Here is a 26,209-nt window from a genome sequence, read left to right as displayed (position 1 = left end):
TAAACTGCAAAACTGCTGACAGCTAGGGCGGGTCATACTGAAGGAGTTATCACTGCACGTTTGTCCTGTCCTTACTTTCTTCTCAGGCGTCTGCAAACAGATCACTGTCAGACACGAGTCTTTGGTCTGACTCCAGTAAGTCATTCTCAGATTACATTGGAAGCCAAATCTGCGGAGTCAACAGAACATGATTTGGGAAACTGCTGGTTCTTTAAGTTTTGTTGAAGGAAGCAGTTTTCTTGCTCACCGGTGTGTTTTTAATTACTCTCGTAAACCCCAGACTATCCACACTCCCAGACACTTACAATGAAGTTTTTGTATTACTGCTTCACTGACAAAAACTGAAAACGATCCAAATCTTGTTATCAGACTTGGAGAGACAGCTACCAACTGAAGATAATTCACACTATAAATCACTCTTTAAAAAAGTAATCTAAAATATAGATTGTTTTCTGCCTTTACTGAGACTAACATTTCAGTGTCTGTTAAGCTTATATAAAAGCTGATCATGCACAACAGTGACTTGCACATTTAGCATAATGCATTCTACAGGTCTTGATTCTAGAGATGCTCAGAAGACCAATTTCTGTTGAAGGCACTACTACTCAGCTTTTCTAAAAAGTACTTCTGGAATACACAGCTTCAGATGTCTATTAACGTTACACATGTTCAATGGTCACCCAGTGCCAGTATTCTTTTTTTGTTTAAATATAAATGCTACTAAGTACTGAAGTTTAAATCTTTAATTTGCTCATAATCTCAAACTACTCAAATACTGGGACAAAAAAAAAAGTGTTTTCAAACTATTCTCAATAGTTCACAGTTTAAAAAAACAAAAACAGAAGAAATGAAAAAGTTTTCCAAGCTTTAATAACGTTGCTATAACTTTAAGTTCTACACACCACTAAAATATAAATCAAAACAGAGTAACACTCTGAAGCCTAGCACTGTTTGTAGCTACAAATGAAGACTATTCAGAAATCAATATTCTGCATAGCACAATACGCCTCCAGTTCCCTTACACTGCTCCAATACAAAACTAACCAGCCAAAGAAAAACCCTCTGCAACAAAACAGATTTAAATTCTATAGCGCACTACTGCAGCAGTTTACAGCATCCTGAAATATGCTTACAATGAATTTAGTTAGTAACTTGTCATAAACTGTATTCCTAAACTTCCAAATTTTGCTGATTTCTTAACTCTTAAATACAAAAGTAGACACGTAAAGAAGAGGAAGCTTAACATTTTGACAGACAATTTGAGATAGCTGGGCATTTGGGAACAAGATGCAAGATAATTCACACAAATTTTGGAGAAGGACATTAAGCTAGAAACTTATTGTTAAAAATAGCCAGTGATATAACACCAATGTTAATGCCCGAGTATCGCTATCTGTTTTCAAGGACAGAACAAAATTAGTTGAGCAGCGTAGTTTGCTCATACTTCCCAGAACAACTGTTTCATACTCAGGCACATGTAGATCCATTAATTTGAAATTCATTCGAGTAAACATTTCACACAAGAACAACACTTAGTACTTTTTTTCATCCCATAGAAAGTTTAGACTACTGAAAGCTACAGTCCAGTTATCTAACAGGAGGTGGACACATAGTCCTCTGAGACCACAGGCTTCACCAGACGTAAGGCTCTAATTAAAGTGATCTGCAAATAAAACCTTCAATCTTTAACACAAGTGAAAGGTAACACTTATGTCCCAATGTAATTTTTAGATGACTGCCTTGGGGAGTGGTAGGAAAGTATATAGCATGGGAGCAGTAAGCAACTATATAGCATGAAACTAATCAGTGAAAAGATATTCCTGGAACCTTTAAAAAATCCCAACCACCACCTAGAAATCAGTGATTGCGTGATAAATGAATATTTACAAGTTAACATAAAATTATTTAAATTCCAACAACAGCAATAAGATGCCTACCAATATATTGTAATTAGCTCAGAAAGCTTTCAACATGTTCCACTTCAGCTGCTAGGGGAGAAGAAAAAAAAAGTGTCTTTTACTTTTTGTTCTTAAGAAAAAGAAAGCTATATTTTACTTACCAGTTCCTATATAGGATTTAAAGCGTCCTGATAGTCTGTTGACAAAGGCACCTAAAACATCTAATCCCAGTAATGCTACCTGTTGAAACAAAAGCATTAGATATACAAAACAGATCACTAAAGATTTCTTTAGAATATATTTTAAAGAAATTAGACATATATATGCAAGCATGCTGAAAGACTGTACCTTAACCTAAAGATAAATTAAAGTTCCAATTAGAGAGCTGATAATTCCTTGGAAGCTTTCATTAAGACAAAGTTATCAGAATATGTTTGGAATGGATCAAGTATATTTACATATACCAGAGCAGTTCAGATTTTTCAGTACTTGTCTTAAAACAGAAAGAAAATAAATATTAGAAATCAATGTTTTAGTATTTTTAACTACAAATGATTAAAATTCAAATTAATAATTATGAGGACTAAGGAGTTGGAAGACGCTCTTTTTTTTTTTTTTCTCCTCTCTGGATCATATATTAGGACTACAGTTGTGTCCCTTATTTTCTTTAAAAGATGACTCTAGAGGTCTAACTCAGTATTAACTGAAAATCAAAATTCCTTTGAAACAGGTACCAGTAAGACTTTAGGCCTTGCTTCCTCTACCAGGTTTCTAAGCTGCTCTTAGAAAGAAACAAAACAGAATGCCTTAACAACAACCACCACCACCACCACCACAAAAAAGGGGGGGGAGGAAGGGGGGTGCAGTTACCAGACTCAGGAAAAGCAAACAGCTTAAAATGCAAAACTAACTAAGGCCCCAAATATAAGTACTAATACAGACCGGAAAAAAAACATGATTTAAACAGTTTCCCAGATGCTAAGAGCTTACTTCAACCTGGCTACTTAGCTCATCCACTAAGGTCATTACATCGTTTTCCAATCTCCCAAAAGAAAACAACTGAGCCAAGCTAATACTGCCTTCCCTAGCAGTTCACACCACACCATTTGTCCACCTGCTTGTTAAGCTAAGGAAGTTTTATTTCTCTTCATTTGCTCTTGTTCAAAAACAAACAAACAAAAAAATTGGAAAATAAAAGGAAGTTCAAAATACTGCCGTGATTGTGAGGAAGTTCCCATCTATGAACAGAAACTAGATGAGAGGACAATATCCGCTAATATAGAAACAAGAACAATGATCAGTTAAACTAAATTATTTAACAAGTCAGGACACTTTTTTTCGCCCTTAACTATCCTGCATACTGTTCCAAGACTTCATTCCTAATTTCCTATAATAGTTCATTATCAACACCAGAACCTGCATTTTCACATTTGGTAGTTAACTCAATTTGCTGCCCATGAAGGTACAAATGCCAAAGGAAGGACCTCCTGAAGCTCGGGCATTCATAAGTTTTTCTTCCTCTTTATTTTCTAGTAAGACACACACTGCAAATTTTTCCACATGAAGACATGAGCAGAATTACTCCCCTCTATTAGCTATTTATTTTCATAAAACTTGGAACCGCATTTTCTTGGATAACTGTTTCCTCAAGATCCTTATCTGTCACAATTGTCCACACTAGACAACAGGCCAAAAAAAAAAAATTGACTGGAGATGAATGTGAATACACATGGCCCACGCACACAGGATCAAGCGAGCCTTGTTTCCACAGGAAACTGGACAAATAAGGTCCCCATAAAATCTAGGATCTGAAGCAACCGCATAATTAAGCAGATTTTAATAAATGCAGTATTAGTACAATAGATCTCCTTTTAAACAGGAGGTATAAAACTTAGTTCCAAGTTAGTACAACTTACTTGCAAATTTACACAATTTTATTACATACTAAAACAGAGAATAGCAAATATAAGTGGATGGCATCACTGGCTTAAATTAATATATTGCCAACAAGCGACTGCATCTATGGTTTAGGATGAGAAAACAGAATCCTGTAATTGATAACTAACTTAAAAAATGTAAGTCAGCTTTTATGGTAATATCAAAGCTCCCCCAAAGCTCTTTCCTTTAATGTTCTTTTTCAGATTGTCAAACTATGTGAGACCCGAGACAAAATCGCAATCTAAAAAATGATGCCTGAAAGAAATAAGAAATTCATTCTGGATATACATTGTTTTCCTATGTTTCTGTTTCCTGACTACAAGCCCCACCTTAGGCTTGTCTTCCAATGACAACTTTTAAGTTACCCTTCCTGTGGAAGTATTTTGGTGTCCGTTAATGCACAAACCACAGCCTTTCCTTCTGTAAAGGTACTTAGAGAGAATCTCTCTCTTCTCTGCACATTTGATTGTCTTTCTAAAATCTCTCTTGAAGACTTCTACCATTCTGAACAACAGCAGCTGAGATATTTAAAAAAGTGAAGCATGCATGGCTGTTTTTACTACAGATCTACTCTTTACTAATCCCAAAGAAGAGTTCTGAGAAAGATGGAGAGTATTTCTTGATTAATTCCTCCAGTGCTTAGCCTTTAGGGTTTGGAGGGGGTTTTGTGGGATTTTTTTGCCCTTTATTTTTTTTTGGTTGGTTGGTTTGGGGGGGGTGGGGGAGTGGCAGGGGATTGTTTGTTTTTAAAGTCTCACCTGGGTAAAAACAGTGGCCATATGGAATATTTGAACGTCCATATACCTAAGGGTCAGAGGCTTAATAACTACCAAAGAAATGGCTTTTCATCCTAGCAAGACTGTTATTGCCAACAAAGAATCTGATCACTTATAGTTCATTTGTGTAAGAATATTTTATTTTGATCAAGAGCACCCACTGAGATAATGCCTGCATATTCCATATTTTTGTATCCCTCCCTGTGAATGGGTAAAGTTTAATCACCTCTTAACGATGCAAGTCACATTTATCCTGATTAACCATTCAAGCAGTTGTTGATATGGTGTTGGCTCTTTGTTAACTGTCTATCAAAGATTTGCTTAATGAATGCAGTAGGGGTTCTACTTCAGTAATTAGCATACAAAAGCCACTTCAGTAAATACTATAGATTTAAATATCCTGGTAAGTAGTTTTGTCTTGTGATGTCCTTATTGTATGAAAATATATAGTTCAGACTGTACGGGATGAAATAAAGCTTTCAAAAGTTACCTTTCTAAGTCAGAGTAAGATATAAGACTAACCCTGGCTTTAAGAAATGCAGAAGTAACAAACACTGCTGTGAAATTCTCATCTAACAGCTACTAAGCAAGAACCTTTATAGATAAAAGGTAAGGGAACAGGTTACTACAGTCTTAAAGGAGCAATCCTCTACCTACAACATGACGGTTATTCTTCAGCTCATACGAAGTCCTCTACGGTCTGCAACTTTGAAAAGATAACAGGTATGAAATGTCATAATATCTGCAGAGTGAGGAAGTATGATGTGACCTCAGGCTGGAAGTAATGGGCAACTGCTCTAGCTACAAAATTGGCTCTCATTCCACGTTTCAAAACAAGCCAGCTGAAGCATACCACTACGGGGTATACCAAAGAAACTACCTCTTATTGTTTTTGTAAATCGATCTTAACATTTCTCTGCTTTGATACACAAAGTTCTGAGTTTCAGCATCTCCTGGTAGGTATCATCCATGCAGTATTCAAGCAGCCCTTTGGAAGGAGTCCTTAACAACTGATATGAGGTCACATGAGCAGCATTCAAAAAAAAAAAATCACAAATTGAGGCAGAACTGATCTGCAGGGAAAAGGTTCCAAGCTCTCAGACACTGTGTGGGTCCATGTACCAAAACAGGCTCTCCACTATCAACAGAGAAACGCTCGCCACCATCATGGCTCTTTCCCCACCAGCTTCAATGAGGGATGTATTTCTTCTGGGATTAAAATCATTGGATGTGTTTCTTACTCTGCATTCATTAAGCCTTTCGCCTGCTGCCTAGAAAGAGCCTTTGTATACTGAGACTGATTCATCAGCTCACTATTGTTTGATGCATTTAAACACTGCTTTTGAGGTTCACAATGGAAAAGAAATTTAGGCTTATTTGAACTGGAGCTGGTTAGTTGCTGAGCTACTCTTTAACAAGCCAGTGTTCAGGACCGTCTTTGACTTCTCAGATCACAATAAAATTGCCAACCCAACTGAGAAATATTTTATCTGTTCTGGAAAGGACCAGACTCTTTAGTGAAATCAAGATGTTCCAATGAAAATGCAATTATGAATTGAGCCAGTGATTAGGAATTGAGCCTATTTCTTGCTCTGCAGCTTGTTCCTTTTCCAGCTCGCCTTCTACATACTCTTTCCAGCACTGCCACTGCTCTTCCGTGGGCAACTTCCAGGCATCTAAGTCTTTGCTAGGAAAAGAAATACTGTTCTTCAAACCATACCTGGTTAACCATGCATGTTTACTATTATTCTCACTGTGATTCTGTAATTTCCCACCCCTGTGGGGGACATCTAGGGGCAGGACACTACCAGGAAACCACCTGTCGTTACATAAGTTGCCAAATGACCTTAATATGAACGTCCTTGGATTTGGTCATAGGATCTCTGAACGGTATATGGAAATACAGATTCTGCAGATCACAATATGCGAACTAGTCATGAGAATCTAATGGGGGAATTATGGCGGTCACTATCTGAAACTCTGAAAGAATGAAGTTAAGGCATTGGACTTCCTGTCACCATGGGGACAGCTGTGGTATCACTAACAATCAACTGACAAACACAAAACAACACGCCAAACAACTACGCCCTGCAAGAACAAGCATTGTTCCAGCACTGCGACACTGGAACAAGACATATGCAAAAACACCATGAGACTGTTGTTGTTGTTAAGTATTTGTCAGCCAAGCCCAAAGGTGTACTTTCTCAATTCTCAAATAATCTCAAGCACCTTGCAAGTAGCTAAACATGAAATGGAAACATATATGTACATGCAGTCTCTTCTGCTTCACTTCTTGAAGTTTCTTATTCCTAGTTCTCTTTACTCGTCTCCCTGAATACACGTCTTCTCTCCTGTTTCACAGGATACTCAATCACTTTTTGCTCCCTTTACTGTTTCCCACTCCAATTCCCTCCACATTGCCCACTTCGCTGAGATCTACCCATATTCCATTCCCTCCTTTAACCCAAAAGATTGCAGATAGCAAAAACTGCCCCTGGCTCCATGGGCAGAAGGAAGCTTCCCTTTTCCTGGGTTGTTTCTTCAACCCAGGTGGTTCTTCAGTCCCAGCCAGGTCATCTTCAGACTCCATTCTCCCTTGCACAAGAAAATGCATTGCTGCAATCCTCCCACTCAGCATCAGTTGGGCAGCTGCCTCTATTGACAGCAGCCAAAATTGCAGTCCCAGCTGCTGAAGCTACCACACGCGTCATCTATACTTCACATATTTTAGCTGACAAGAAAGCATTATTTGCATTCTCTTGCTTCTTTCATCTTCAAGGGTACAAATGACACACCTCCAGAGATGTATACAATCTTTTATCTTTTTTTTTTAATTAATGTTTATCACATCACTTCACATTGCAAGGAGAGAGAGGGGTTGCTGGTAATCTAACAAAGTCTTCAAGCTCAACAATTTGAGTCGCAAGTTCTTTAGCAAATGCAGAGCCTCCTCTATCTAAAAATGCAAGTTTACTGACTTCAAAGCAATGTTTTGCAACTATAATTTGGACTACAAGCTAAGATTCTGCTGAGAGTATCACATCTTTGCTACTGTTAAAATTAGACATCAGCTGCAACCCTCACTGTCTCAAAAGAGTATAGACTACCAAACTTCTTATGGTAATCTTCCTTTCATTATCCTTCTGTGATGCCCAACCACAAATCATTTCAGCAGCGCAGTGCAAGTAACCACACTACCAGAGGATTACTGAATGAATCACCCATATTTATCCAGAGACTAATGAGTGCAGTTCAGCACTGAAAAGGCTTGGTTTCTTCAGAGGTCCTTCTTGACAGGCATAGATCTGGGAGGTCCTTCTTATTTTGACCTCTTCTGTATAGCAGCCAAAACAAGCAAGCATAGCACTGTCATAAAAATTTTAAAGCTTATAAAAAAAAGTCTGTTTTACTGCCCTTTCCCCATGACGGGAACTGTAACATTCCTCCCCCCCCCCCCCCCCATTAATTAAGAAACATTTACCCAAGTTTGAAGAACACATTAGTGTAACACTCAAAATGGTTACTGGAAAAATGTTTACAACCTTCTATTATTTCAAAATCTCTCGCGACCTTCAAACTGACTTGAGTTTGGACTGAAAGTGTGATTTCCAAATTGTTCTGTGTTCTGTGGACAATACAGTGATCAGTACTCTAAAATGTGTCGTGTACTGCCTCCAGCTTGATCCATTACATGAATACCTACAGTTTGCTTCTATGTATATTAAATGTTCCTCTCCCTCGACCTTTGTCATAAATTTTTCATAGATATTGTTCCAAGGACAGCAAGCATAAAACAGAAGTATATGATACAGCAACATCTAACATTTTAAGCCATTTTCTTTTTGAGATTGTCTGGCTTAAACTTTATGTGCTGCAGTGGAAAAAGGTTGAAGACAGAGCCTCTTTAAAAGCAGGGGTCAGTGGGAAGACAATGAGATGTATGGTATTTCTCTTTAGAATAAATAATTTAAAAAAAAAAAAAAGCTTTTTCCCCCCCCCGCAAAGAAAATTGCACTTGAAAGCCTTTCTGAGCACGTTGATGGAGCAAAACAAAGAAACACTTTATTTTAGGACTTAGTTCTTCCAAAAGAATATAATTCTTTTCATGCTCAAGGTCTCTTATTTTCTTTCCCATTTCCTCTTATTTAAATTGTACTAAACATACAGTGATTCCCATTCTCTGCTACTTACTCCTACCCCTGCACCAGCTCCTCTACTGTGAGGAGACAAGTATTCATGCAGCTGAATAGTAACCCACTTTAGGAAACCAGTCCAACAAATGAACAAGATAAAGCATCTTCTCAACCAGATCTCTTCCATGAGCCTGTTTACTGTGCAGCCTCACAAGCACTCGCATCAGAGCAATGAAGGCACGACGCACTATCACAATTCAGCAGCTAGGGAAAGAAACTGCTTAAATCAGCAATGCTGCTAAAAAACGGACATTAAACTACGTATGGCTCACGTGTGTTGACTGCTGTGAATTCTAGTCTGAAGGATGCACCTCTCCTCTTGCACACTGCACAGAGCTTGGAAAGGGTCTCTATTCACACCCAAATCAATCAAATGGCAGGCTAAAAGGGATAGCCCTGTTCTCCCTCTTGACTTGCAGGCACATTTGATCTGGTGTACTTAAATCTCCTGTAGCATCAGTCAAATCAGCTTGTTGAAACGCTGGAAAATTAATTCAACATCAACAAAAAGTTAATTGCCTCAAGAATGACAGTGAGAATGCCTGGCCACAGGAGAAGCAGAGCTACTATTTCAAGAGAGAGTCAAGAGACTACAGTTAGGCTGGATTACACAAACTGAAGCTGCAAAACAATTGAAAACTGTCAATTCCACCTCTGGAGCAGATGCCCAGGAGTTTGAGAATATATATTCGACATTCCTAATTAAAGGCTGGACAAAATAATTAAAACTTCTTGCAAGTTTCCCTTGTATTCTGGAGATCTGCTTGATTATCTGGCTAACATTCAATAGTTTGTTTAACATTCTATGAACAGAACATAAATAATACATGAAAAAATAATACTTATTACTCAAGAAAAAGAATCAAATCATTGAGCTTGAAAACTAAAACTGGATTCATACATGGACAGGTCAAACCACATTCTCATTACATAGAAATAAGGGAAGTAGCTCCCACATAGCCAAGATGAAACAATTTGAAGAAAGGAATAATGAAATTCAGCAAAGAGCTCAAAGTCAAACATTTCTCCTCCAACAAGGACATTTAAATTACCACTACTTGCTAACAAAGACTAAGGAAATACCAGGATCTATACAGTAACTGAAAAATAAAGGTTGAGGTGGGTCCTCTTTTATTCCATTTTTCTGTCCTGCATGTTACAGTCCTACAACTCACTACAGCATTGGCCTTTTGTGTAGCATATGCTGGCTTGTGTTCAACTTCAGACCCAAAAGAACCCACACATTTCATTCCTAAGGACGGCTACTCAATCACATGCCCCACATCCTGCATTTGTGTGTTCAATTATTCTTACTGAAATGTAGGACTTCACATTTTCTATTTCTGAACTTTCCTTTTTTTCCCAGATCTCAGTATCTGCAATTTCTTCAAGTAATTTTAAATTCTAGCTTCCACCTCACACACGTACATGCAGTCAGTGAAGTTATAACTGCTGCTATCTCTTTGCAAGGACTTCAGACAAACATCCTAGCCACTTGTCTGAACTATTTGCAAAATTACAGTTCAAATACTCCCTTCCTTTCTGGAAACTGAAAGCTCCTCCTGCTGGCCTTTTGTTGAACTAAAGACAAACCAAAATAAATATTTGCCAAACCAAGGAAATACAAAAAATGCAACAATAACATTACCAATATTTTAGTATCTTTCAGTATTTGGTGTTGAGACAAACAAAGCTAAGAAAAATCTCACTCTACAAGAAGCACAGAATAAAAGATAACTCGAAAGATTTGCCTAAAAGAAACATTATCCAGAAACAGATAGTGTGAAATCCAATTTTTTTCTTTGCATGGCAAACAATCTGCTGCTCTGACATAAAAACAGTTGTTATTAATTATTTTCCTACCACAGTTGAGGAATAAAACAAGTTAAAATATCGACTACAAAGGTAAGAAATCCAAAGATGACTCTCAGTCACAGACATTACTGATTACTCTTCTGCCATAAAATTACCTTGAGAAACTACCAGAATTTTAGTCATAGGTTTTTATTATTTCTGATCAGGTGTGATTTGCATAAGGAACCAAAAGGTGGCTTTATTGCTCAAAAAATAAATTTTATAAGTAACTACTCAATTTTGGTGGGCTTAAAAAAAACCCACAACACATTAACAGCCAAGAGTAGACTTGCAAAGCTCTACTTGAAAAGTAGTATTTCTCCATCTCACATCTCTTTAGCAGAAGTTCAAAGCATATTTCCAGACTACTTATTTGAGTCAGACAGAACAGTTTGAGCCACCAGACTGTATGAAGTTAGATAATCTTGTAATTATTTCAAGTGACTATCAAGTACAAGACAGACGTAAGAGGTGTGTTAATTAAAACTCATGTATACATAGATGAACATCCAGGTTAACCCAGTAAAGCCAGCAAATATCTATCAGTAGTGATACCCTCAGAATGGGGAATTAATATACTGCTTCAAGTTCACCTGAGAGCCTGAACTCAAACATTAGCACTGTTACAATTTTCTGAGATTGCCAAATACTTCAGAGTTTGAGGAGAACAAATACCAGCAGAATAATACCATCACCCAACTCTTAATACTTTGCATCCAACTTACCTGCTCCCTAAAAAGATTTCAGAATTCACTGCCCTTATTTTTTCCCCTCCACTATTCCTCACAGCCTTGGGAACACAGTCATTTTGGGGGAGGAAAAAAAAAAACAAACAAAAAAACTACACACCCCAAAACCAAAGCTCTAAGTTGTAGGAAGAGAGAGGTCAGTCCCAACCAACATGAAATAAACCAGATCACAGCACCAGGATACCAAGCAAACAATTTTCAGTTCAGTGAGCAACTCTTTCATTCTAATGAGATCCAAAATAAAAGCTTAAATTATGCACATCATCTGGGTACTCCCTGGTGTTGCAAAGTTTTCAGCAGTCTTTGGAAGCTAATTTATTACTGACTGCACAGACATCGTAACTGAAGTCCCCGTAACACACCATTAAGGTCAGCCTTTAAAGATGTTTCATCTGCCCTTCTAGATCACTCCCCGTGTTCTGCAACCAACTTTCACTAGAACTCCATACCATTTGCAGATGAGTCAACACATTCTTAATCCCACCCTTTCTGATTTATCAGTAACTCAAACTGGTAATTGTGTTTTCCACTTCAGTGAGCTAGATGAACTCAGAAATTTTCCTATCTGCTTTCTTAGTTTGGAACTGCCAGATTGTTTATTAAACCACTATAAATAGCTGCAAACTTCAGAAAAGCAAAAGCACTATTTAGATGGCCAAAATCTTTGAGACAAGTTAATTCAACCTTGCTCATAACAAGTCCATACTTGTTTACTGAACACCTGTTCTCTTCTTCCCCCGACTCGTTATCGAGTCTGCCAAATCAACCCTCCTACTCCTATTCCCTCCAGATCCTTTCCCTTCTGGTTATGTGAGGCAGAAACTTGCCAGGGGGGCATTTCATAGAAAGTTTTCTCTTCTCATGCACAGCACAGAGTTGAGCCTAGAGCTCCCAGATCATGCCTCTTCTCTTTCAGTATGGTCAGCAGAGTGCACTGTATGCAAGAACTGAGTTTTCACATGCTTTCCGGCACATCCAGGGCGAGTTACATTAGTTATTCCCTCATTATCCATACCGGTCACCTACAGTGCAAGTAATGCTCCCCCTCAAAACTTCGTCCAGCATTCCCCACTTGTCACTCCAATTCATCTGGCTCAGCAGTTCTGATAAATAAGCCAGTCGCCAGCCATTATCACTGCTCAATTAAACAGCCATGTCAACAGGGAGGGATTAATTACTTTGGGACTTTGAAGACCTGCAAGACCTTTAGCAAGATATATGAAGAAAGAGATGATAAGCAGGATTGTCTCAGTGCTCTACATATCCATTCCTCAGCAGAGGAAAGGGTAACCAACAAATTACTAAAGATATAGTAACAAAAAATAAAGATTACTTTAATATTTTTCTTGAAAATACACGTAAACCTGTGGTACTCATTACTTTATGGTATCATTCAGGCCCTGAGTTTAATAACAAACTCAGATCTAGCATTTAAACATGTAACATCTATGCTTGCATAAGATAAAATACGCAAATAAGATGCAAACCGCAGTTCTCCAGAATATTTTTAATTTTCTTTTTGAAGCAGCAGATGCTGGCAGTCACCACCACAGCCAGGAACACTGGAACTGATCATGAGCAAAACATCCAAGATCTTGTGCTGTTGCAGTTAATATAACATATAATATGCTTTGAACTGGAATGTTGTTATGTATAAAGAGCCACCAGTAAGTAGACACAGAGAAAAGGTTAAAACAAAGATTTTAATTATTATGCAAGCTATTTTTAAAACTCTTAGAATTTGTAATACTCTCAACCTCATCTTGTATGACTGAGGCTTGTGAGCTGGAGTACTGCATATTCCTCATTTGTCCTACAGTTCTAACAGCTAAGGAGTTCTGTCACCTTACATCAACAGCAAACAGAATGTCTTGCGTTATGAAAAATACATCTTTAAAAGCAAATTTCAAGTATTAATGCCCAATTTTGTCAACTTAAAAGTGCAGGAATAAAAACTTTTACATTATCCTGTTGAGATAAGTAAGTACCTAGTCCTCTTTACACAAAAGGCTATTTTTAAAGACCTGTCTAGGTTTCACAGTAATCAATTATCACCAACAACTAATCTGTCCTCAGATTAGGAATTTAAAAGCAAATAAATTACGCTTATCCAACATAACGTTATTTCCTCAAGCTAACCTGACCTTTAATGACAAATACACTTCCAATAAAAAAAAAATCATACACACAAATAGAGTTAAGCCTTATTAGTTTCAGACCTCAAACTCTGAAGTGCTATGTGCAAACACTGGCAAGTACACAGCATTGTAAAGTCAACGGAGAAAAAAATACCCATTTCATGAACATACTGCCCTTACAAGTTACTCCTACATCTGCCTCCTGAGCCTAAGTAAATAGGAAAAAATGACAATAACCTCACTGCACTAAGTTCAAAGGCCCAAAGTACAAGTCAATCATCTTACAAGGCAAGACAGCGAAGTAAGGGAATAGGTGCAGAGGGAAGGGCGGATCTCCCTCGGTTGACAGACCCGAGCTGGGCATCACAGACCAACACCGCCACCCGACGACGGGAGCGCAGACCTGTCCCAGCTACAGACCGCACACACCAAAAAAAAAGAAAAAAAAAAAATCGCGAAGAGAATACGATTGCCCTTGGTAGTCAAACTGCGTTGTCAATCGTGTTATCGGCTGACCGACGTCAGAAAAATTTACAAGTATTGTAACAGGCGTGCGCAGGAGTAATCACTGTTTTCCTGTAGCTCAGCCTAAAACGCACGGGGAAAAAAAAAAAAGCGAAACGTGAGTCATCATTGGGCTGCTACAAAGATACTATATAACTCCCCACGTACAGGAAAGTCACCTAAAGACGGTATGAACAACTTTAAACTTACAGTGGGAACCCCAAGAAGCAAACTATTCATTAGATCGTATAACACACACACGGTGTAATACAAACCCGGTGAAACAGCACTCTTTACGGCCTACAGAAAATAATGGCAATCCCATGAAACATTACACCCAAGTACAGAGACCACGGAATGGGAGTGGTAGTAAAAAAATAAAAAAATAAAAAATCACCACCTATCTTGTTTCAGAATAAGAAACACAACCCGAGCATATAAAATAATTGAGGGGGTTTTTTAATATTATGTACAAAAACGTTTGACCAACTATAAAAGCAAAAACAAAAAACCCATTACTGCTTCTTTTAGGACACAGGAATAGGAACGAGAAAACGTTAACCAACGCCTCCCAAAATTTCGGAGTTTCCCTTTGTGGGGGGAGGAATAAAAACTGGTATAAATGTAATTTTATTTCTGCTCGTATCTGATTAAAAAGTAATCCGGAGCTCTGTACCTCCCTACCATGATGAATCATGGTCTTCCTGTACCAAGCCTCGCCGACCAGCCTTACCTTAAAATTACTAGAGTTGACCCATCCTGTTAATTCGTCGATCACTTTGTCAAGGCGTTGCTGGTCCTGCTCCAGATCGGGGGACCTCGCCGGGTCGCTCAGGTATTCCAGCAGCTCCTGGCCGACCTGCATCCTGCGGCCCACGTCCTTCTGCTGTACCTGGTCGCAGAAATAATCCATACCGGCAGGCTCCATCCTCGGCCGCTGCGCAAAAGTTTTTTCGGAGACGAAACGACCGGCTTCAGGGTCGGAAGCGCGGCCAGGGCAGGGCGGGCGGCAGGGGGAGGGAAACGCCCGGCGAGGCGGCGATCCCCGGCAGGGCCGCGGCGCTCATGAAGCCTCTCCTCGCCCTCTCCGCCCCGGCTCCGCGCCCGGCGCCTCCATGCGCACACGCACCGCACGCCGCCGCCAGGGGCACGGGTGGCTTCCTCCGGCCTCCTCCCCGAGCCTGCCCGCAAGGTGAAGCTCGAAGCAGGAAGGGAAGACGGGGGCGCACGCAAGGCTTGGCAGGCTGCGGCGGCCCGGAGGGCGGAGGGGTCGGCGGGAGCCGCCTCCTCGGGCGCGGGGCTTTCCAGGCGCCTCCGCGTCGTCCTAGGGGATCCCGGGAGGGCTCCTTGCCGTCGCCCCTCCTCTTCCCCCGCCGGGGGAAGGGAAACGGAGAGCGAGAACAAACGTTAAAGCTCGCCCTGCGGGGCGGAGGGGGCTCGCAGGCACCTCAGCGGAGGGCGGGCAGCCGTGGGCCGAGGGGGTCCCCGCGGGAGCTGCCGCCGCTGCCGCCGCCGCCTCGCTCTCTCCTCCCGCCCGCAGGCGCCGAGGAGCGATCCCCGGGCCGCCTCTCACCGCCGCGGGCACCGGCCCGTCCTCCCACGGACGCAGCGGCGGCGAGGCCGGGGCAGACCTCTCATGCTCCCGACGCCGCGGCCTCCGGCCCCTCCTGCTCGCCCGCGGGGCAGCTTCGAAACTTCGCCCCGGCGGGTCTCAGCGCCGCTCGCTCCCCTTCCCCGTCAGCCCCACCGCGGGCCGGGTCGGGCCGGCCCCCAGGGAGCCGCTCACGCTCCGCCGCGCTTCCCTCGGCCCGGCGGCAGCGCCACCCCCGTCCCGTGGAAGTTGCGTCCCCCCGCCACGGGCCGCCCCGGCCGGCGCCAGCTAGACTGGGCGTGGCGTACGACGGCCCCGCCCCCCTTCCCCGGCCTCCCGCCTCTACCAGCGCTGAGCGCGCGCCCATGTGGCCCTTCCCGCGCTGCGGTGGGCGGGCGCGCTCCCGACGGCGCTCCGCGGGCCCCCTGCGGGTTGTGCCCTGTGGCAGGAGGCGCATGCGCCCTCTGCTCCGCGCGCCGGGCTGGCCGCGGCCGCCGCACTGCTGCCCGCAGAGGGGAGGGCGGTGCGCGGCCCGTCCCCGTGGTGCCAGCCGGCGCCCTGGGGGCAGGCGGCGGCGGCGGCGGGCCGGGAGGAGGAGGTGTCGAGAAACGGGGAAGCGGTGCGAAGGCTGCTGGGGTGCCCCGCCCCCGGCTCGGCTCGGCTCGCTCGCAGACGGGGGCGCGGGGTCCCGGCGGTGATCCTGAGGCGGCCGCCCTGGGAAAGGCGAGGGGTCTCCCCGCCCCTCCAGCCCGAGGCGGGCGGCACGCGCCCGGACAAGCCCGCCCCCTGGCGGGCGCGCGAGCGGCCCTGGCCGTTGGGCGGTCGGGGCGGCGCTGAGGGGAGGTGGGCGAGGAGGCCGCTGCGGTGGGGCACTCCGGGCTGGCCGCTGCGCCTCGCCGTGCTTTTCCCTTCCTCCCCCGCGCAGGGTCCGGGTAGCCGGATGCCTCAGCGTGGCTGCTGCCTGCCTCTCCTTACCGCGGCGAAGGGGAAAGGGAAGGGAGCTGTGTGAGAATGAACAGTGCGGAAAGCGGAGCTCCGTGGGACGGTGAAGCGGGCAGAGAGCCCCACTGCAGCAGGCAGAGAGGTGTGCAGAGGGGGGAATGAAGCTGCTGTCTTTCCAGTGCTTTTCCGACTTTGTCAAGTGGTGCCCTGCAGCCTCTTTCGCTCTGCCCTGGTTTAAGGTGGAGAGACCCCCGGGGAGCCAAGTCGGTACGTAGGGTGCGGTTAACGCTGCAGCGTCGCTGACACACGTGCAGACTACCAGGAATCGACTTTATTTAAAACAGAGACCCTTTAGTGCAGGGACTGTGACTTGAGCTGTTGTTTCAGGGTCGGTTTAAACTGGTCCAAATCCCCCTGATGTTAGAAAGGGGAGAGGTGGTCCTGTCCTGCTCCCTCCCTCCACCTTGTCCTAGCAGTGTGTTTGTGTGGCCTCTCGGGCCTCTGAAAGTACAATTGTGGTTTTCACATGGAGGGAAAGGAAAGGAGAGGAGGTCGCTTTCTCTCTCCTCACACCCAAGCTGTTCTGCTTGGGCCTGGTCTTGTCCCCTGTGCCGGGTCCTGTGCTCACTTGACCACTTTGGGTTGATTTAACGGGCTAAATGGCAGAGTTGGTATCAGTGAGTTGGGCTGGCTCACAGGTCCTAAGGGCAGAAGCATGGGACTCGGGAGATGGGAAGTGTAATGGTCCCTGTCAGTGGCAGTGGACAGGGATGTTTGCCTTCTGTCCCTCTGATACTAGGAGGATTCATGTTACCCTAGATTGCAAGCTGCTGTTGATACAGGCGGTCCTTTTCTTCCCCTGCTGTCATGTATACAATCCTTCCCTTTCTTACACCAGAGCTGGTGTTTATTTGACTTCATGCAAAAAATTCAGGGAGATAATTTTTTTCTTTATTTTTCTTTATTTTTCTCCCTTTCTTTACCACAGAATTAGCTTTTTGCTGATTCAGATTCCTAAACTGCCTCACTCTGGGGTTAAGCAAGTGCCAGAATCAGCGCAGGGAAAGTAGAAACAGACAGCCAGAAGCTAGAAGGGGGCAGATGAGGGCTGGTGGGACCTCTTCCGATGACAGCTGTTGTGTCATGAAAGCTCGACTTAGTTTCAAGATGGCACAGTCTGGCTGTCTCGCTTACTTCATTAGTCCTGACGCTGGGGAAGGGTGAGACTGCAGGAAAGTGAGGTACTCCCTTCATTTGGCTGCAGGATTTAGACAGGTATAAACTGACTGAGGAGCCACACCTGCAAATTGCAGTTTCACAGCAGTGTAAACCAAACTAAATTGGTGCTACAGTAGTCCCACTTGCCTGCTTCTCACAAATCCCATTTTCAGGAATTCTGCACTTCCTTTCTGTCCCGGGCACTGACATCTGTGTGACCTTGCAGAGGGCTAGCTCAGGAAGTTGATCTGGCAAAAAAAGAGATCTATGTCCACAGGCATAGCAGAAAGCAAGACCACAGGCAGCCTTTTGTTGATTTTGGTGTGATGTGGCAAATTCAGGATCCCATGCTTGATCGCTCCCTAAGCATTACAATAATGAAGATGATTAAAAAGATTATAGACGCCTTTAAAACAGGAATGTATGTATTGTACTTAGAGCTTATTTTAATTTTACAAAAATACTATGAACTGCTCATCGTGTTTTCACAATGGATTTCCCTGTGCACATACAAAGAACTGTAATTTTGGACAGAGCTGAATAGTTCTTGTCCTGTGTGTGCAATGCCATTTACAAAGATAGATTATGAAAACTTGGTATGGAATTACTCATTGCTTTTATTGAAAATGGGACTCAAGAAACTGTTGGAAGTGGAAAAATAAGTATCAGAAAAATAAAACTGCATTGTTATATTTTCTCAGTGCACTAGAATCTGATTCACTGGTGGTGTAACTTTAAAAAGTAAATTTCTTGCTGTGAAAGTTTTAAAAGTAACTTGATCCAGTAAGACTGGCTAAATAGGAAAGCACTGAGTAGATGGTACTGAACTGTTGGAGTATCAAGAACTGTAAACAGTTTCAGTCCACCAAACTTTCTGAAAAAAACAGGTAATTTAAAATTCACCTTTCATTATAGTCCGAGTTAATGTCAATCTCTTAAGACAGAAAATCCTAAGCAAAAAGGGGGGTAAATCTCGTGGCACTAGCTTTTCTGAATTCCTCTTGATTCAAAGCGCATATACTGATTAGGTAATCTAATTGCTGTGAATAGCATTGATGCTGAGGAGAAGGGTAAAGTATCATAAGACACACACTTGAAATGTTGAAACTATTTTGTCAACCCAAAGACGACATCAGAAAGCTATGTTAAGGGCAAAAAGCCATGCTGGGATATGTGGCTTTTCCTTTTTTTTTTCCATTTCATGTAATAAGTGTTTCTTTAGAAGACACAGGAGAAAATAATTGCCTCACTGTAAAATCAGAGGATTAGACTACTGTATTTCATCCTGTTACTACATGCCAGCACTAGTGCCTTTATACTGTATGGACACTGATAGAACACTAGCAAATTGGTAGCCTTTTTATCACTGAGGTGTTCTGATAAGATGTTGTGGTTTAATCTCAGTCGGCAACTAAGCACCACACAGCTGCTCGCTCACTCCCCCCCACCCGGTGGGATGGGGGAGAGAATTGGAAGAGCACAAGTGAGAAAAAGTCATGGGTTGAGATAAAAACAGTTTAATAATTGAAATAAAATGATAATAATAATAATAATAATATGATAATAATAATAATACACAAAGCAAGTGATGCACAGTACAATTGCTCACCACCCGCCGACCGATGCCCAGCCAGTCCCCGAGCAGCGGCCCCCCCGGCCAGCTTTCCCCAGTTTATGTACTGCGCATGACATCACATGGTATGGAATGTCCCTTTGGCCAGTTTGGCTGTGCCCCCTCCCAGCTTTTTGTGCACCTCCAGCCTTCTCAGTCAGTAGAGCATGGAAAACTAAAAAGTCCTTGGCTAGTGTAAGCATTACCTAGCAACAACTAAAACATGGGTGCGTTATCAACTTTGTTCTCATCCTAAATCCAAAACACTGTACCAGCTACTAGAAAGGAAATTAACTCTGTCCCTGCCGAAACCAGGACATAAGATCAAGGTAATTTCCTTTGACATCCTAGCACTGAACAGAATTATCTTTTTTGTGGGATCAATAAATGTTGGTTCATTTCTTCCTCTGCAAATTTTGATTTGGCAAATAGAGCTTCTGGATACTCATTTCTGTTTTTAGTAAGGCAGGAGTAGCACTCTAACGTAGAATCTAGTGCAGTCCCCCAGCTTGGACAAAGGACACGGTTTTGTTGTTAGATGTTCTCACAAAGTCCTACTGGACTTTATACCTAGGGATGTGGGCTAGGCTCCAAAAAGAAGGCATTTTCATTCAAGCCAAAGATCTTTTAAAGCCTCTTATGCTCAGTTAAGGAGACTGCTTCCTTTGGAATGCAATCTTCTTTTTGATATGCAAGCATGTGAGCGTAAATCCACTACTCTTGTGTATTTGTACAATGCACAATGTTTTGTAGAGCAATTAAGCCCCGTAATTGAATGCAGAATCAAAATTTCCCTTAAGTCTTCTCAATATGACTTGCTAGCAACCAGAGCGATTACAGCAGGACCTGAGGTAAACGACACTAATCCAGTGAGGCGCACTTCCAACCTGAATTGCACACCAAACCTGTTTCTACGCCCCCATCCCACACAAGTGTGCTGCACAATTGCCGCATGTAACGCCCTGTTCTGAAAAAGGCGAGAATCATACAGAGAAACAGGCTGGGGAGGGAGAATGCTGTGCTCGTCATTCCTTTGGTTGATAAGAAAGTGTGTACTGTGTTTCAGGCTCTGTTTCTACCCTCTTTCCTTTCCTAGCAGTAGCTTTAACAGGCTGAGACCTCATGCGACCCAGTTATCGATCTTCTGTAGCAGGCCTGTCAGTCATTCCAGCAGAAAGCTCCTTCCACAGACTGACTTCCCCTCCTGAAAAATCCTTCCTATACAGAGGATGTAATCCCATCACTGAAAGAACCATAAAAATCCCTTAAAACTCCTCTGATTAAAAGGTCTCTTTATCACAAATAGCAAGCCCAGGCAATAATAATAAAAATAGAGTGAATTTAAACATGAGTCACTCAGAAAGTTCCCATAAATTATGCTTGATGTAGCCTAAGTTGACACTGAAGAAATCTATGAGAAAGTTGCCCTTACATTCCTGTCGGATTCCTCAGCAGCCGGGACAGCACTTCTACATCATGTTCCACCCTGGGTGGCTTGAAGCAAACATTCAGATTGCCTCTTGGATGTGGTGTCCTTCAATCATGTACCACCTCCTTTTAATGTAGTCTGGAATAACCATAGGCTTTTATTTGTGTATAGGTTAGAGATCAGTACATCGAGGCTTTTCTTAATACTGTCAGGAGGTATAATAGTGTCATATTGTGCTATTTTAAGCAGAAATGAGCCATTTTTTTTGTTATCCATGTCATGTCATATAGGTATTTATTTTACATCTTTTCTTACATTAATTGTAAAAGGATGATGTGTATCTTTTCAAGCTGAATTTATCACTGTGTTGAATTCCTCCCTCTGAAATGAAGACTATCAGAATAACAAAGTAATAAATATCTTCTGAATATAAATCAACTCATTCACGAAGGAAAGTTCTTCTGATGATGTTGCAATATATGTACCAAGCTAGTTGAAGTATTGCCCATTTTTCTCACAAGGCCTTAAAGATAAAATTAGATGTAACTGTATTAAAAATGTACTCGGTGAACTCTGGTACATTTTGGCTTGTGCCATGGATGTTCTTGAAATTACATTTTTAATATAGATCACTTTCATTTGCTTATTTGTGCAACAGTCAGAAGTTGAAACTAGTAGTCTGGTATTTTTCTTGTACATACTGAGTCAATTTGATTACAGAAATGGGGTGTGAGGGGGGTCAGACTGATTACTGGATTACTCCGAGGCATTAATTTGTTCCTTTTGTCAACTATGTTTTAACATGTAGATACTGCAATTAAACAATTCATCCTGATAAATCTTTTATGATTCATTTGCTAATTTTCTTGATACATGTGATACAGAGAAAGAAGAACAAATGAAAAACTACGGGTAGTGAAAAATAGTAATAACAGATCAAGAAATAGTGTCAGAATTAACATGTAAGTGGCCACTTTTATCATGTTAGTCTATCATGTCTTCTATGATTACTCAAAGAACTGCTACGTAACTTAGTATTCTTTATGTCATTTTTGTATAGTGGCAGAGGTGTTTGTCTCTAGTGGTAGAAGTATTTAACTGTGGTTTGTCAAGCGAATGATTGCATCTGGTTTGTGCAGCAGGTTAGTTTGCTAGACCTTGATCTGTTACGCTTTTCTATCTTTAAATTTCTGTGGTGGAATATGATATGCCAGTGTTCTGTGTAAAACCTTTGTATAATGTTGCTGTATAACGATTTTGTGTCATGCTGGAAAAATTTGGGATGCGATAGCTCAACTTAATAGACTATCAATACAAAATTTTCTAAATTGTTAAACTTAAGAAATTGATTAAACTTTTAGTCAAGATACCTATGAGAACTATTTCAGTATAGATGCAATGACCTTTGTATCGTCATGCAGTACGAAAGAACTAGAAAAGGATCCAAAATACTTGATTCATCTGACCTGAAAAATAAAAACTAGTGAGCACACAGTGTACTGCACAGCAGTATCAAGGGACGTGTAGCTGGGTGTATTTTGGCCTTGGACTGGCAAAATCTCTGTTCTTGCAAAACAAGTCGTGGCATTTTCATTATCTGCAGGAAGCTTGCAAGACAGTGAATGTGCTGCAGAATGTGAAAAGCCATGTGGAATGGTATCCTTCTCATTACGTAGAAACAACTTTCCAAACCAGGCAGTGTGTTGATATTCATCCTAGTAACACTAGTGCAGTGGCAGACTCTGCCCACATTTACACGAAGTAACCCACTTCTCACTGCGTGAGAATTAGAAGGGAAATGCAAAAGCATGTATGATCTGATTTGTTGGTCTCTGGTTTGGCTTGCTTTTTTTTCTGTAATGCAAACCCAGCTATAAATAGGATCAAATTCAGCAGTCATTTATTACTTGAGTAACTCCGACATTACCAGTATTGGTCAAGAAATGTTTTTTCAGGTAAGAAGCAGCAGCAGGGTTCTTCCTCAGAACGAGAGAAAGTTTTCCTTCCATACATAGAGTTTAATGCATACATAAAGTTACAGACATATAGTTTAAAATGCTTTTTTCATAAAGAACTGTGTGCATTTACATTTTGGGATTAAGCTGACTGAATTTTTTGGCTGTTGCCTAATTTTGACATGCTTTTCCTTTGCAGTTTGAAAAAAACTTGTCTGGCTGCTTGAGAGCTCCCTCTCGTGGTAAACTTTCCTGGAAGATCTTTGCAAGTCTTCCCATCCAAAGGCATGTCGTTGAAACTTTTACCTACCGTATCTATTACTGATAACGCTGTGCAGCAAAAGAAAGGAGCCAAGCTAGCAGTTGTTGCAGATCATATTTTTTGCTTGGCTGTCCACCCTTCTCACATAGAAACCTACTGGTTTGGTATGGATGCAAATATCAGTTGGTATTTTGGGGGAATTTGTGTAAATGATTATGCATATGAAAAAAAAGTAAGTATTCATCTGTGTTCTAGGGGAAAAAAAAAGAGTCATGGATGATTTTATTTTTTACCCTGAATAGAATAAATTACTGTCCTTGTCTAGAATAGTTTAGAATCTCTTGTATCTGGGTTGGTGCTGCTGAACATGTAGTTTAAAGCGGATGGTACTTACTACAGCCCTCAGCAGCTTTGACCAAATACCCACTATTACGGGTCTGTGCTGTACAAGGGTGTTTTTACTAAATTGCTTTGCAGTTCAGAACTGTCACCCGCTCTGTGCTGGAGGAGTACCAAGGGTTTGGAAAAAAAGGTTCAGATGTTCTCCCTCCCCCGACAAGCCTTGACCTCCTGTGCCTCACCTGAGAAAAGATGTGGATCTGCGGTGTCAGGGACTAAAAGCAGCCACAAATCCTGGAAATCTCTTGCGCAACATGACGAAGTCATTGCAACTGGCTCTTTATGTCTCCTGTGAGAGATGCTGAGTCATGCTTTTTGGTACCTTTGCACCGGCCAATACAAGGGAGTGTGAAGGTTGCTTCTAAGAATACAGAGGGTACGCTGGTTCTCCCTGTTTTCCTATGGTTAAAGTGTTGGCCTGTCCAGATCTTCCAAGCAAGAGTGAATTATACCATTTTAGAATGAAAATTGAAATGAGATAATAGCCATAAATACAGCTCTGAAAATAATAGCACTGTAAATCAAGTAAAATAGTGGGAAAAATAAGGTAGATTGTGGGGGAAGACAGTAAGGTTGTTTTTGTGTATGTGTATCGTGGGTTCTGAAGTGGACTGTTTAAATTAAATGTAGTTTAATTCATAGTGTTTTAATGATCAACAGCTGGCTCACTCTGTCAAGAAAATAAAGCATTTAGTCACATATAGTTATCTAACTGGGAGACAAATAACAAAACCACATGAATGCAAGCAACTCAAATTCAGGCAATTTTGAAAACTAAGGTTGGTTCAGATCCTACGGCTCTGACCAGTATCAAGGATTGGGCTTGCTAGTTTGCTTTTTTTAATTTGCAGGAAGAGGTTGAGGTAGTGATGTGATATGTACTGATGGGATCTTTCAAAGAAAGTATGTGGAAACAATAATTAATTGAAGTAATAAGAAAGAGTAAAAGTTTCTTATAATTAAAATGTAATATGATTGTCAGAACTTAAATGATAAATTGTTATATAAACGTATATGCACAAATTTAATTAAAAAAACCAATCCATTTCAAAGAATTATTCAGAACAACTAACTTTTCTTTGGTATTTATTGAACCCATGTAGATCTTCAGTTTACTTCCCAACAAATTCTATAGCCACTCATTTATTTGATGTTTGCAGATGCCTTTTGACACATATATATAAGGAATTAGATATTCATTTACCCTAATCCATAAAGTTGCAGTTAGGACTTTCATAAAACAACATCTGGGTGCCAATTTAGCAGTATTTTAATAAAAATTTTAGGTACTTCACCATTTCTACATTCTAGAATGGAAATGGTTAGAGAAGCGAATGTACAGATTTGATACACAGGCACTTTGAACAGACAAAATTTCTTAGAGTCAAATTATGAATAGGGGTTTTGTTCCCCTTTTGGAGCCTCTATCTTTCTACTGAGAGAACTCACCACATTGCAGGTCTGGGGGACTATTTCACTATAGACAAATCAAGAAAAATATGTCATAATATAGGCAACAATATAATATAATGTTTTTCTATAAAATCCCAAGTAATATCATGCAAATTTGTGGCAGCAGAAGTGGACTCTCTTTAATCTGCTTTTAACTGAGTAACCATAGTGTCTGTGATGCCTCAATTATGAATTCCCTTTTTTTTTAATACTGTATGACTCATAACAGAAACATTCTTGTATTCATTGCCAGCATTTAAAGACAATAAGCGGCCTATTTAGAAGTAAATGCCTATGGAAATAAAAATTTCTGCATACGGGTATTTCTGCACACAAACATATCCTGTGCTATGGATTTTCCAGAACGTATGCCTGGTGCATAAGTGAGCAAGCGTATGAGCGCTCGAAGTGACAACAGATGCAAAGCCCTACCCCCAGCATGGTACCTGGCTGTCTTTGGAGTGGATGTCTGAACCTTCCCCTGCATTCACTCTAACGGATGTCACGACAGACACTCATAGGAAATTGAGAATGCATAAAAGTGAGAGTGATTAGCCAAACATCATTGATGACCAGAGTTTAAGTTCGTTCAGTTTAGATACCTGCTTATGTTAAACATGTTGGCTGATTTTAAACTAGTTTAAATGCCAATCTATAGCCCGATCCTTTGGGAAGAAAAAGACTGTACAACCTCAGCTAAAATAATATCAATTTAGTGACCAGTAGCTTGTTCTGTTTAATAAAACAGCATTCTTCATTCTTAGGTCTCCGCAATGTAACTTTTATTCAAGGATCCTGGTATCAAGCAGATGTTTTTCTAGGTTCACATCGGATCCTGTGAACTGCATGCGGATTACTGCATTGAGGACTGCAGCCAGAGCAGGCTGCCCCGTTAGAGGAGGCAAGCCACTGGCCGAGGGTGACAAGAAGGCAAGCCGGGGCAGGGGCCTCACTGCGCCCCGTCCAGGAGGAAGGCGAGCAGAGCAGTCCCCTGGCAGTGCTAGGGCCAGTCAGCAGCCTGGCGGCTGCCAGACAGGTCTGCAGTCACAAGGCAGGTCCCAGGTCAAGCCAGGTGTCTGACTTAGTGAGGTACATGACTTGGGCTCAGGCACAGCCGCAATGTACCTCAGGCAGGGGTGAGAGCTGGAGCTTAAACGCAGCTCGCAAGTGAAGGGGGGAGGCCTCCAGCGGGGATTCTCGCAGCTCTTTCTCACCCACCAGCTTTTCACAGCCATCTGATCCAAGGTTGCACAGCTACACCACATCAGCGCTGGCCTCCAGCACAGGCAGTCAGACCCC

The 26,209-nt window shown here is 41.7% G+C and overlaps 1 protein-coding gene across 16 annotated transcripts in view; it reads right to left on the bottom strand.

The window, feature by feature from the left end:
* CLASP2 (cytoplasmic linker associated protein 2) overlaps positions 1-15,531 on the bottom strand; it is a 148,387-nt gene extending 132,856 nt beyond the window's left edge. For 11 of the 16 annotated variants that reach the window (XM_076330936.1, XM_076330931.1, XM_076330926.1 and 8 more), the window contains exons 1-2: positions 14,784-15,530; positions 2,060-2,138 (exon numbers count right to left, since the gene is read on the bottom strand). In XM_076330936.1, the coding sequence (XP_076187051.1) occupies positions 2,060-2,138; positions 14,784-14,978 (274 nt within the window). In that variant the 5' untranslated portion in view covers positions 14,979-15,530. Of the gene's footprint in view, positions 1-2,059; positions 2,139-14,783 lie in introns of all 16 variants that reach the window. The other 5 variants (XM_076330939.1, XM_076330943.1, XM_076330966.1 and 2 more) reach the window with 3 other exon arrangements.
* Between the last annotated feature and the right edge of the window lie 10,678 nt (positions 15,532-26,209).

The sequence above is a fragment of the Aptenodytes patagonicus genome, chromosome 2 (assembly GCF_965638725.1).
Source record: "Aptenodytes patagonicus chromosome 2, bAptPat1.pri.cur, whole genome shotgun sequence".
Lineage (NCBI taxonomy): Eukaryota > Metazoa > Chordata > Aves > Sphenisciformes > Spheniscidae > Aptenodytes > Aptenodytes patagonicus.
The sequence above is the reverse complement of the archived record's forward strand: the minus strand, read 5'-3'. Positions and strand labels throughout refer to the sequence as shown.